A 13,525-nucleotide genomic window follows, 5' to 3' on the forward strand; every position below is an offset into this window, starting at 1 on the left:
TATTACTTTCGGTTATTTTCGCGGCGTCGCTATTAATGGTGACAGCTATGTCGCAAGTCCTGAATACGCCTTCTGGAGCATAGGAGAAACTGTTATTATCTTTAATAACGATGCGGTTAAAATGCTCTTTAATTATGGGGCATTTTTCTTCACCACATCGCGGAATCTTTCGCAGTAACATCTCCCGCCTATTAGCCGCAAAGATAATTGAAAACGATCATAACTATCCTGCAAGTGATTCCTCTCCCTCTCTTAACATAAGCAAACAGCCAGCCAGTGTGTGTGTGTGTTGGGAAGGTGCGGAATTAGCGGGTCGAGTGCGAGAGAGGCGGCTGGGAGAGCGGATCGGTTTGTTCGGGAGGTGGAGGGAAAAATATCAAGAGCCGAGAGATAGAAGGGTTGTCGGAGGGGGTGGTGGTGGTGGTTAGCGTGGCAGGTTTTCGGGGGAGTTGGCACATGCGCACTGTTGAGAGTTAGCTGCTCCGTTGCATCGCGACCTTCCCCTCTTCCGATTACCCCCTCACTCCCCTCTGACTCTTCGTTTTCACTCTTTCTCCTCCATCTCCCGCCGCCGACACCGTCTCCTCCACACGAGACTTGTCGTTTTCCCGCGGGCGCCAACGCATCCCTCTCTCTCAATCGCGCGCGCGAAAACCTTCCTCTCGCTACCTTTCGGGTGGGAGGAGCCGCGCGCGCCCGTTTACCGTGTTTTGTTTTGCTTTTCCTGTCCCCTCCACCCCTTCCTCTTCCATCGCCTGACGCCGCCGTCTCCCTCCTGTGCTGCACACTCGGCGAAGCCTGTGTGGTGGAAAACCGTTGTTTGGGGTTTCTCTTCGGGCGCGCGCGCTCTCTTGTCTGCGGCCTATCTGCCTGCCCTCTCGCGCCTCGACCGCGCAACTCACGTGTTTCGCGCTCTCTCGCCGCCGCGGATAAGACGGGCGAGTTTATTGTCCGATCCCACCACCGCCGCTCCCTCCTCCGCGCCTTCCACTGAGTTGTTGTTTCCTTCTGGGCGCCCTTCCCCTAGGGCAGGCGGCGTGGAGACATCGGCCCCAGCGTCCCCCACCCCTACCCCACGAGGGTTGTCCTCCCCTCCTTCCACCCAAATCGCCTAACGCGCACCCCTTTTCATCCTCGTACCGTGAGACCCTCTCCTCGTTCTGTCCTCCATTCCTTCCCCGCCCGCCGTCGCGATGTGGAGCGTTTCGGCGTAGGGTGTAGAGGGAGGTCGTCTTATTATCCCCTAGGTGCTGCTTACACGTGCTTCTTGCCCTCTTTTGTTTCGATATATCCTTCTCCTACCTCCTCTTCTTCCCTCCCTCCTTTCCCTTTCGACCACTCCCCTCCTTTCTCCCCCACGCTCTCGTAATGTCCGGGGTAAACTCGAGTTATGTCTCCCTTAAATCTGTTGATGTTGTTTTTTTCCGCTCTTCGCCAGACCAGCACCGAACATAGTGTGTGTTTCGGGAATGAAATCTGATGTGGGGCAGGTCAGTTTTAGAGGTTTTAAAGAGGGAAGAATTATTGAATACAGTTGTGGCATTAAGCAGCTTGACGAGTGGTGATCATTACAGTGGAAATGGGCGAAAAGTGTGCGCGCTCCTTTTTTACTCTGATTTCAAAAGTTAATCGCGGTCCAAGTCGGGGGAGATAACGTTGTGAGTGTTTGTGCATCCTCTAATTGAAGATAATCCGTTTGTAGGAGTAGATAGAGATATTTAAAACGTTTTATTGTTTAGGAAACAAGTGGCTGTGTTATCACCTGACGATGGGTTTTTCTTCAATGACTTTTTGAGATGTTTACAAACAAGGATTTCGGGTTAGCTTCTACTTCCGGGATCGAAAGTGCCATCTTCTCATGTCCCAAGGTAAACTTAATCTCTCAAAGCATTGTCTTGGTAGGGTAGCCATATGAATGCTGCGTGTAAAATTGTTATGGCGGCCAAGTATATAATCGGCTTCCTTAATAACTTCTTGGAGTGATTTGTTGAATTTACGGTGGGCACGTGGGTTCTTCTGTGATTGTGGTTTGGTTGTTACCGCTCTTTTACAGCGATTAATCTCAATTTGGAATATGTGTAGTGTCTATCGTGTTTTTTTAAGTGTTTAAGAGAATAAAATAGTTTACTTTGCTAGTATCTGTGGGTTGAGTGTGAGAATGAAAGGATTTTTTGTGTATACTTTGTGTGTCTACGATACATGAATACAAAGTATTAAAAATCGTGGTCTTCCATTTCCCCCATTCTGTCGTACTTCTTTTGCTTCTCGGTGGTTCTTCCTCCCCGTAAGCTTGATTTGCCCCAACAACTTGTTTTCTTGGGGACTTTTCCTTAAAAGAATTTCCTCCTCCGTGTCGCTCGCGTAATTACACTCATGGTATAGCCAACCCACCGTATTCTCTGGCAAGTTTGTGCGATACTCATTGAAATTTTCGTGTGTGTTTATTTTTTTGTGCTTTCTAAAGTAAACGCTTTTTGCAAGTGTGTGCCTAATTTTTGAAATGTCGTGTGACCTGCATTAAACGTTCGATGTGCACTTGGTTTTCAGGCATCAAGCCGTTGTGATGTGATGCGGCCGAAAGCGTGGGCTGTGTGACCCATCCAACCCTCGACTCTTCTTCCTTTGGCTCGCGGGCGATCCGTCCCCTTCCCCCCGCCGAACCCCCGGTGCCGCGTGGCCACCTCGCCCGGAGAGCGGCCGCAGTGGACCCCCGAAGACCTCAGCTCGCGAGCGACGCCGCAGCGCCGGACCCGGAAGACTCGTCGATCCTTTGAGAGGGTTGACATCTCCTCCAGCGCATCTCACCCCGAAGACTTCGTCCGCGAAGCAGAGATCCGCGTGACCCCCGCACTCCCGGCCCACCTGCCCGCCACTCTGTCACGACGGCTCGCGGGCTCGCTAGTGTGGAGGCCATAGGCACCGGCGCCGTAAAGCCCGCCCCCCCACGGTGCGGGTAGTGCTCGACTCCCCTCCCCCCTTCCCTCCCGCCGAAGCAGGGGAAACCCCTCCCAGACCCCCCCTCCAGTTCTGTTCCCGCCCAAATGGACAAACGCAAGATGCTGCCCAAGCGGCCTCGGATGGAGAACCTGAGGGGCCCCATTGCCAACGGGCCCATGCAGACGCGTCCCCTAGTGGCGCTGCTCGACGGGCGCGACTGCTCCATCGAGATGCCCATCCTGAAGGATGTGGCCACGGTTGCGTTCTGTGATGCACAGTCCACGTCGGAGATACACGAAAAGGTTGGTTTCATCGCTTCAGTGTGACCCTGGTGTGGGTGGCTGGTTGGTTTTGGGGTTGGGAGGGGAGACCATTGTGATGTGACTGTAGCGTTGAGCCTGTCATTTACATGCCGTGCTAAATTGCATGGGAAAAATGAGTTGGCTAGCATTTTACACTGTTCAATTACAGTTGTAGATTATTGTCATTCCTATTGGTGAACTGTAAGTATGCCAAACTATGTAACCTAGCTACCTTTAAGAAAATTTGACATTTAATCACTCTAATCTATGATGCTAGCACAGGTAATCAGTCATTATTTTCTAATCCTCATTGTTAATTTTATCACCATAATAGTAATGAAATCTTCTTATCTTCTCAGCCTCTTGAATCCAACTGATAATTTTATTTTTCTTTAAATTATCGTTAGTTTAGTTGTATGCCTCAATTGTTATCAAATTTCCATTCAGAGAGTTAGTTCATGGTGTGTTTATGATTTTTCATCTTGTGTACTTTCTACTTTTACAACCCTAGACCCCAGTCATTGTCACTCCCTGTTTCTTATATGTTAAGTTTTTATATCAAAAGTAATTATATACTTACATATTTCCACAAAATTTTCAATGCTTTGGTTATTAGTAAAAAATATAATTTAAAATTTAGGCTGATCATTTGTTAATCAAATGTCATTTGTAGAAGGCATCAATTGCTAATTAATTATCATTAATAGAAGGGAAGTATATCTGTTTTTACCAGTTATAATAGATCACTTGTTCGATCATGGGTAATCTCTGTTTCTTGAGTCCATCGTTTTTTAAATGTTAACACGGGTTACTTTTTATTTCAATGTCATAATTATGTGTATTGAAACTTCTCTTTTAATTCCTTTTTTACAAAGGCAAAAATAATTTTCATATTCATGGGTGAAAGAAAATTGGAAACACTATAAGCATATCCTCTGAACCAGGAATTGCAGTCCCTGGTATCCTATGTCTCTCACATTTTCACCTTTAATTTTTTGGTAGAATACTGTCTTAATTATGTTCAACTGTGGCTCAATCTTAGTGCTAGATTTGATTTTGTTTATGTCTTTTGAAAGCCATTTGAGTATCTTCTTCATTTTTCATATTTACTTGTACATATTAATGAAAATGAATGGCTGTTTTGCATAACTAGTTATTTCTTGCCACTTTTTCATGTCACCTGATGATGAGATGTATTGAAACTGATTGTGTGTGTGTAAACTTATGGTGAAAAATTGCCTATCAATTGCAGTAGCTATCCTCGAGATTAAGCCTGAAAACTCTAAGACTTATACAACTTTGATTGTTGATAACATAGAAATGCCAGTGCAATAATTATGAGACTGACCATAGCCTCAAATGCTTTAATGCTTTTTGATAGAAAATAAATTAAATTAATATTTAAGAAAGAATTTTGAAATTAATATAGCTGAGATTTAAGTAGCGTATTGTCTTTTGTGGTATTTGTATGCTTACTAAATGCCATGTTTATGCTTTCAGGTTCTCAATGAGGCAGTTGGTGCTCTTATGTGGCACACAATAATTCTGACAAAAGAAGATCTGGAAAAATTTAAAACGCTGCGTATCATCGTGCGAATTGGCAGTGGAGTGGATAACATAGATGTTAAGGTATAATTTTTGAATTATATTAGTTATAGATTATGTTCTTGACTACCACATTTATCTCAGGGTCTTTAGTGTGAAAGATACATTTAGATGGCATTACCTTGGTCATGTATATTTTTGTCATTCACATGTAGAATTTCCGTAATGAATGTGGATATTTAGCCTCAGTCAATTTCAATTATGAATTCCTGAGCCCATTGCCATTGCAAATATCGAACTGGCACCATTTAAATAGCATATAGTGGGTGTGAAACTTCGTATTTTTTTAATCCCTTAAAATTCACGATGTGCTCACATTTCCATGGAAATATATTTTTTCCTAAGCTCCTTAAAATTCATTTCTTTTCACCAAAAATGTTTAAGGTATAAACATGACATTATATTATGATCCAAGAGCCGAGATATTGAAAACTAATAGGTAAAATGGCCTTTGCAGTAAAGTAGAATGTGGTTGTTGCATGCTGTCGTTATTAATGACATTATTTGTTGGAAATGATTTCATCAAAAACCAGTGGTGTATTAAATTTATCCGTAATAATATACATTTTATAATACCATTTAAGAAAGAAGCATAATATGTATTACAGTTTCTCTATTGCCTCTTGTAATATTTAATTTCATTTTGTACCACTTTCATTCTTTCTTTTGTTGTAGCGTAATTAGATTGTAAAGCTCTTGCTTGATTGCCAGAATTATCCCAGTGCTGCAATGGAAGGGAATATTTTTTTGTGTAATGTTATTCAGCCAAATCAAATATTTTGCATCATAAATTTTAAATTCTTGTCTTTTAAATGCTTATATTGCCCAATTTTATTCTTTTGATCGCTACTGCTGTTTTCTAAGATTTCATTATAAATTAGAAGTACCCATCTCGCTGTTGTGCGAATTAGTGGTAAATTTTTTAAAATTATTGTTTTATATCTAGATCAGGATTTTAGTGCAGTTGTTGTTGCATGTTATGAATAAGTTAAGTAGCAAAAAATGTGATTATTTTTCTGTAAATTGTGTTATTTACTAGAATGTGTTTATTTTTTATTTTAAATTTATATTTATACCTAAAATATTTCCAATGTACGGTGGAACTTGGTTAGTGCCTTCCTCCTTATCATGTTTTCCTCCTAAACACGGCGATTTCTACCTGTCTCGGTACCATCTGAGCAAAATACATGTAAAACTATAGGTTAGTACGTTTTAAATAGTGGTGCTTTCCTGGGTGGTACGCGCAATTACTTGGCATGAAGTTTCCCGCAAGTCATGTCCTAGTATCATCTGAAGGTCTCTAAACCTTCGAATTCATAAGTTATTTTATTATTATCAGCCATTGACGTTCTTCCTTTCATCCCACATCTCTCTTTCTAAGGTCACACATACTCATGCAAGGAGATTTCTGAATGTGAGAAGTGTGTGTGGTTGTAGGAGCAGATGATTTTTTGGATCTGTACGCGAAGCTTAACGCATAAATACTTGATCGCTGTGCAAGAAATAGAAATTGGACTACATTTGACAAATCCTTAAAGTGAATTTAAACTGTAATATAAAAATGTGCTTGCAATAATCTTTGAGTGGATCATTAATCGTCATATCAATATCGATTGATAAATAGATATTGATATGACGGTTAATGAATGAATGTGTATGGTGGCTGCCGGGATTTATAGTAAATAAAGTTATGTCAATTTTATGTTGTTTTAAAACAACCAAATGATATACTCAGATTTATAGTCCTATTCTCCGAGAAAGCTGTGAAAACAAAGGATTGACTTACCTTTACTTGTCTCTTTAAAAAATATATATGACAATTCACTGGTAAATGAAGCCGTTTTAATGTAATTGTCTCATAGAAATCTATAAAACTTTCATCCACTTGGTGTTTTTTTTGCAATTTAGTGCTCATTTTCTTGATTGAAAATATGGAAAGAGTTAAGGGAGGTTATCCTATGAGAACTTCTGAAAGTAATAGTAATTATGATGTAGTAGTATTATTCCACAGATGCAATTACCCCAATTGCTATTATTGACTCGCATGGTTGGGACGTTTTCCTGCATAGCACACTCATTTTTTGCGGTCCCATCTGAAACAAACTAAACAAGTTCTACTGTTTTTTTCCCATTACATTACTTTGAATTTTTTTTTCATTGGCCACTTTTTACATTTACCTCAATTGGACCTGAACTGTTTAAACAAAAATGGTTTTAATACACCTATTACCAGATTAACACAGTTTTGATAAATAAATTCGTTATTGCTGCTGCAGGTCTTTTAATTCTTAGTTTCATCCTAACTCTGTCTTAGACTGAGCCCTTAAAAATCCCATTGGCCATGGCATTGTGCTCATTCCTATCAAGATTAAGGGAATCTAGGACAGCTCTCATTTTATTCTATAACCATCATTATCATGCGTTTTTCATATTTACCATGTATTACCTGGATATAAAATGGTTTAAGCCAAGAAATATATCTCTTAATTACCTTTCATTTTGGGATTTGGAATTGGAATTTGGGATCTGGAATGAAAGAATAAAGTGATGAAAGCATTTCAATGCTGTTTTTTTGTATCAGCTTACAAAAGTTGTCTTTTGGATATTGTACCTGAAAGATTCCTTATACATAATTTGTAATTCCTTCCTAATTGTGTATTGATAATGATTCCATCTAGATAATTTTGTATTATTGTTAATTGAAGTGGATAAACTTTGATTTAACTTTGCGCCAGAAAATTGGGGTCGTTTGTGACAGGTATTTTAAAGTTAAATAAGCTATTTACAATAAAATAATTTTTAATTTTGTTCAATAGAACTTTGCTCTAAATATTAGTTTGAATCTTAATTATGTGACTTCAATGAAGGTTTTCCTTCGTAAAAATTGGATTTCTGACCTAATTGTCATGTTTCTTGGCAAAATCTATGGCAATGTTTGTGTTTAGGTGAGGTATGTTATGGTTTGATATGACTTAAGGTACCCAGGAAATTTTAATTCTTAATTTGTGATAAAGTTTTTTATGAGCAGAATGAAAATAATTTTTATTGAATGGTTGATCATTTTTAAAGAACAAGTAAATCAATAGCTACGTTCTAACAACACGTATCTCAAATTTAGCTGGTTTGAGACAAGTATCATAAAAAAATTGTAATAAGATTAAATTAATAAAATACTGGCAAAAAACAACTCTTTGTTCGCAAAGGAATGCTTCTTTTTCAGTTTTATCAACTTTTGAACAATGATAGGAACATATTCCTTTATGTGAAATTAATTTTCAGGAATTAATATAAGTCGATAACAGTATGGAGTTAATTGTTTCAAATTGTGTTTTAATGATTATTGCTTGCTTTTCATGCAAATAATGAAGATCGTTAACCAGATGATTTGATGTACAGTAATTACTTGAAGGACTTCTAAATTTTGTTGTGGTGCAAGGAAATATTTTTTTATTAATGAGCATTCATTTTCTTTCCTTTCAGGCCGCTGGTGAGCTAGGTATTGCAGTATGCAATGTTCCAGGATATGGAGTGGAAGAAGTCGCAGACACAACATTATGTCTCATTTTAAATCTATACCGGCGCACATATTGGCTGGCCAATATGGTTAGAGAAGGAAAGAAATTCACTGGGCCTGAGCAAGTGCGTGAAGCTGCGCAAGGATGTGCAAGGATACGAGGAGACACATTGGGCATTGTTGGTCTTGGTATGTTGACATCTTAGCCATATTATTCTCTCTAATAGTCTTCAATAGGGTGGTTTCCTATTATTTTTCTATTGCCCTAAATTGAAAGATTATTACTCCTGGAGTACATATTTCACCCTTTTAGATTTTTAATTGACGAAATCTTTTTTTTGTGTTTAATGAAAAGTGAAAAATTTCAAGCACGCGAAAAAGCGACGTATAGGATCTAGGTTCCTGTGACGTCACATGAAGTGGCATCGCACGGACACCAATCTGGCCTTTTTCAAATGAGGTTAAAATTGACCATTAACATTCGTCTAAACTGGGATTTCTAAAACCAAATAATTTGTATATTATGAATACACTGATGGTGGGTAATGAATCGCAATCAGTGCCATTCGTTTTCTTTGATGAAGGAAATTACCCTATTCTTACATATCATATTGCTTGTACATATCCACTAGCTAAAGGTTTTTATCCCCACCATGGCTATCAAAGCCTCTTAAAGTCGAGTTGGAAAAGTTAACTTGGCTGAATCTCTATCTATAAACTTAATCAAATTTTCAAATGGAAAGGCTTCGTTTTAGAAAAGATTTGCACATAACTGGGTGTAATAAGATGTGTTAATTTCCACAAAACCATATAACCGGTAATACCTTATACAGTGGAACCTGGTTAAAGCGAGTACGGGCTATTGCGACACCCCTGCTATTACGAAAGTTAGCCGAGGCACCGTCAATAGACCCTATAATAAGCATGTTTAATAAATTCGTTTTTACGAGGCCCATTAGGAGCTTCCACTTGCCATAGCGAGGGTTTACATCGACCCTTGGGCGGAAAACCTTCTCCAAGAGTCCCTAATCTCTGTAATTTCTTGCGATCTGTTATAAATGAAGTTAACATGGATTGTACAGTCTCAAATTCATGCAGTAAACTGGCGTTCGATAAATCAGTAGTTCATTTTGGTGAAAATATTGCGGAATTAACATTCGCGAATGCTTGATCTTCTTTTGTTTTTGCGGTAGAAAGCAGTCGGCAGTGTACCCGCACGTCCGTGAGTTGCGTGAATAGAAAGCATTTGATTGCAGACACCATGGCCAAAAACACCGAACACGTCTAAGCAAGAAAATAAAAATGATATAGTTATATGAGAGTGGCGTAATTAATTTATCTTGCAATTCGCTCTTCGCGATACAATGATACTCAGCGTGAATTGTTCGGATGGACGTATTTATTCTCTGTTGCGGTTACAAGTAATAGTCACGATCACAATGTACTATTCACAATGGTGAACTATTCGCATCAGTGGTTGGAGTCGTAGTTGCGCTCACTTCCGACACCCAGGCGGCCGAGCCTGGTGGCCGCTGGAAGAACTCTCAGAACAACTGACTCTCGTTTGGCGCCGCCACAGATGGCATATGTGAAGAGCTGATGCCGCGCTTTCAGTGTATTTATTGTAAAAAATCTGCATTCCTTTTTTCATGTTTCTCAGTCATTATTGAGAATTTTAAATCAATAAATTCAAACTCGTAAGATTTTTTGGCCTTTGGGGTCCATCAGATGCGTATGCCTTTCCGTTTCTTTGCCGAAAGTAATACCCATGTGAGTTATATTTGTCTCAGCTTCTGCATCTTGCTTTTTTTTTATTTAAGTGACATCAGCATAATACCTGCGTGATATTTTTTTGTGAAATAATATCACGTTAATATCTTTTCTTATATTACCAATTTTAATTCAAACTTTTTATTGCAATGCCGTGGTAAGCTATATTGTCAGTCTGTTATTTCAAATTCGTCGCGAGCGCAACATTCAAAAAGAGACTTTTTTTTAACAACGGCAAATTAGTCACATCATTTTGCATACTTAGCAAACTTTTAACCGTAGATAATGGAGACATTACATTATATGGTAGATAAAGCTTCCAAGGCGGGATCATTTTACAACCTTCCACCATTTTCGTCTGCAATATGTGATTTCACTTCACTGCCGCTTAACGTGCAGGAACAATTAACATACACCAATGGAACTATTTGATGCATTAAATAACTGCAATACAGTTTTATCAGTTATTTTTTGAATTTTCAGTGGAAAATGCCAAAATAATAGAATGATCACGTACATGCACTAATTAAGTGCATAGAGAAATGGCTGTGTTGGATTTACATTGGCATAATGATTGACAAAGCAATGCTGTGCATGATTTTTATTCAGCACGGTGCTTATAAATTGTTTGAATAGTTAATTGTTTTTTAAGTAAGGAAATTTAGTGATGCAAAAAACATCGCCTTTCGTCTGAATTTATGCTTACGTTGATCGGATATAAATTTCTCTGTCGCCGCACCACTCCTGTTCCTGTATAACTGTTGACAATAGGTATATTTGCTATTATTTGCTCCACCTCCGGTAAAGCGATAATTCGCTATAGCGAGTGTTTATTTGAGCCCCGTGGGGTGTCCTTTTATCGAGGTTGCACTGTAGTTTATTTAATTGCCTAATTTTTCTCAATGAAAAGCCCTACTTTGCAAGAATGGCTTAAGCAACCTTGGCTTCGCCATAGGGATATATAATATTTCATGCTGGTAAATATGATGTGCTAGTGTCTTATTTTTTAAAGCAGTGTTCCTATATTTATGCCTACCTAGAATTGGGATTATAACATATACCATAATCCAAGAACTCAATGAGATGATGTGTGGAATACAAAACATGTGCTTTGAACTTATGTCTTGTTTTCAATGGGAAATGATTTCTGCCCCTGATGTGTGTTAAATAGTTTCTGTACTAATACTAAATTTGAAATTAAATCATAAGGCCGAGTTTATATTCATAATTAATTCATCATTGCTTTGTAAAGCAATCTCAGTCTTGATCTCTGTCTCTGTGAATAAATGATGAAATGATAATTTAATTTCTTATTGCCAAGAAAAAGTTACTGTGCAACCTTGCTAACTACTCATATTCAATCCAAATTTTACATTTAAACTTTTTGAATTCCATTGCCGATAAAAGAGCCTCGTAAATGATTATTAGGTGTATTATATTGCGTCAGTGTAGTTTTTTATGAGTAGGCCATTGATAGTGATATCATGGATGGTTAGATACAAGAAATGGGTGCTTTTTCTGTTCTTACTTAAAAACTCAATGTTTATTAGTAGAAAAATCAATAGAAATTCTGCGTTATTGAATGCTGATTACGTTGTGATGGCACGAAGAATGCTAAAAACGAGTAGTGTCCTCCGTCGGTTAGACATTATGCAGAGGGAATGTTCATTAGACATTCTTTGCATTGGATAAAATTATAAAATACTTTTGCCACTCTAGAAGTTGTAGGCCTGAGAGTAAACTTGTTTTTAGTCAGAAAAAAAGCCTAAAGGCTTCCTTTGCACTTCTCAAATTAAATAAAAATGAAGCTGCAAAAATTCGGGGATGGCTAAAGGGTCTAGAAGGTAAAGGTGGTGAAAAGTGCCCCCAAATATTATGCAAAATAAAAAAATGTACACTTGAAGTGCATAAAAATTTGTTTCCCCAAAGTTTAATGCCTCAGTAATTGAAATTAACCCTAAAAAAATTGAAACACGATTTTTGTTTTTTTAACCATATCTCCAGTTTTTATATTTGTAATAATATTTTCTTCATTTTAAAATCTATGTGCTAATACGTTCTACCATCCTGATTTTTTTTTTCAAAAGTTTTAGACCGAAAACTAAAATTTTATATGAGTTTGAAATTTTTTAAATTAAATTGAAAATTTTTGTGTACAATATGCACCCGGAAAATATATATATTTTGTTTCTCCTACATCAAAGTATAATGGGGAACTTGCATGGGTCGTCGATTGCTCTAAAAACTATTTTTAATAAGTAAAATGGATATATTAGCTCGCAAAAATACCTTAAGTTTCTCCATTCAACATCAAAAGAAATATAAAAATTGCATTTAAAATCGAGAAAAATTTCTCTGAACCGACCACTGCGTGAAGACGCCCGAGCGTTACCGAGGCCAGGCGTGATGTCATAGGTGCCTAAACAACCGTAGGGAGTTGGGAAATATGCTGAGTACATGCTGTAAAATTTGTTTGAGGGAGTATTTAGCCGCTCATCGTCACTATTTTGCTCTGTTATTCTTGGGCAAGTTTTCCTATTGCTATCGTGCCACGATTATTACTTGGGATATTAATAATGGGACATCGGAATGATGAAGTACAAGCGTTTCACCTCGTATATTTTAGTTATCAGAAAAATGGATGATAACGTTGCCGCTCTTTCGAATAGTAAACCTGAAATTCAACTACATCTACATAATACACCCTGCAAGCCACCTAAAAGGCATGTGGCAGGGGGTGATAGGACACCAGCCTTTTTTTAGGACACCAAAAATTGATGCCACGACTCTCTAGGAATATGTTATGGCAAATTATTGCAATATGTTGGCGGCAAATCGAGATGTAAAAGAAACTTGTAATACTGGAGGATAACAAGTGTAAGCTTACGAGCTGTGCTGTTGAATTTGGCAACGCCGAATTAGTGGAGAAGGTAGTCCTATCCGTCCTATGGTACGAATTCACAGCAAAACAGTCTGCACAAAATCCACATGTGAGATCGCAAATCGGTTCCACTGCCAACACACACACACACACACACACAAGCCACAACCTATTTCAATAATAAAGGTAAATCCATTAACAATATACTGGCATATACCATAAAAATATAGTGGGAAATAGGCAAATACAGCTATAAAAAACTGGAAGTCACCACCATTCTTATAGTCATCACGTACAGCTTACAATAACAGAGCTTGTTATGATGAAAACAACAATTTATTCACCGATTTAAAGCCTTAAATTTGCCCACACAAGTGACTCAGATGACTTTTCTCACTACTATTCATTGAAATAATGGAATAACAAACTTCACACACAGTTTTTATTTCAATAGCTTGATCGTGAAATGTCATATCTATGGTGAACAACGGAGGTTAACATGCCGCTGACAATTTT

The 13,525-nt window shown here is 38.3% G+C and overlaps 1 protein-coding gene across 2 annotated transcripts in view; it reads left to right on the forward strand.

Moving 5' to 3' along the window:
- Positions 1 to 13,525, forward strand: part of LOC124154340 (C-terminal-binding protein) — an 87,966-nt gene that overhangs the window by 55,886 nt on the left and 18,555 nt on the right. For both annotated transcript variants that reach the window (XM_046528011.1, XM_046528012.1), the window contains exons 2-4: positions 2,548 to 3,239; positions 4,740 to 4,868; positions 8,325 to 8,547. In XM_046528011.1, the coding sequence (XP_046383967.1) occupies positions 3,042 to 3,239; positions 4,740 to 4,868; positions 8,325 to 8,547 (550 nt within the window). In that variant the 5' untranslated portion in view covers positions 2,548 to 3,041. The remainder of the gene's footprint in view (positions 1 to 2,547; positions 3,240 to 4,739; positions 4,869 to 8,324; positions 8,548 to 13,525) is intronic.

This window comes from Ischnura elegans, chromosome 2, assembly GCF_921293095.1.
Source record: "Ischnura elegans chromosome 2, ioIscEleg1.1, whole genome shotgun sequence".
Classification (NCBI taxonomy): Eukaryota; Metazoa; Arthropoda; class Insecta; order Odonata; family Coenagrionidae; genus Ischnura; species Ischnura elegans.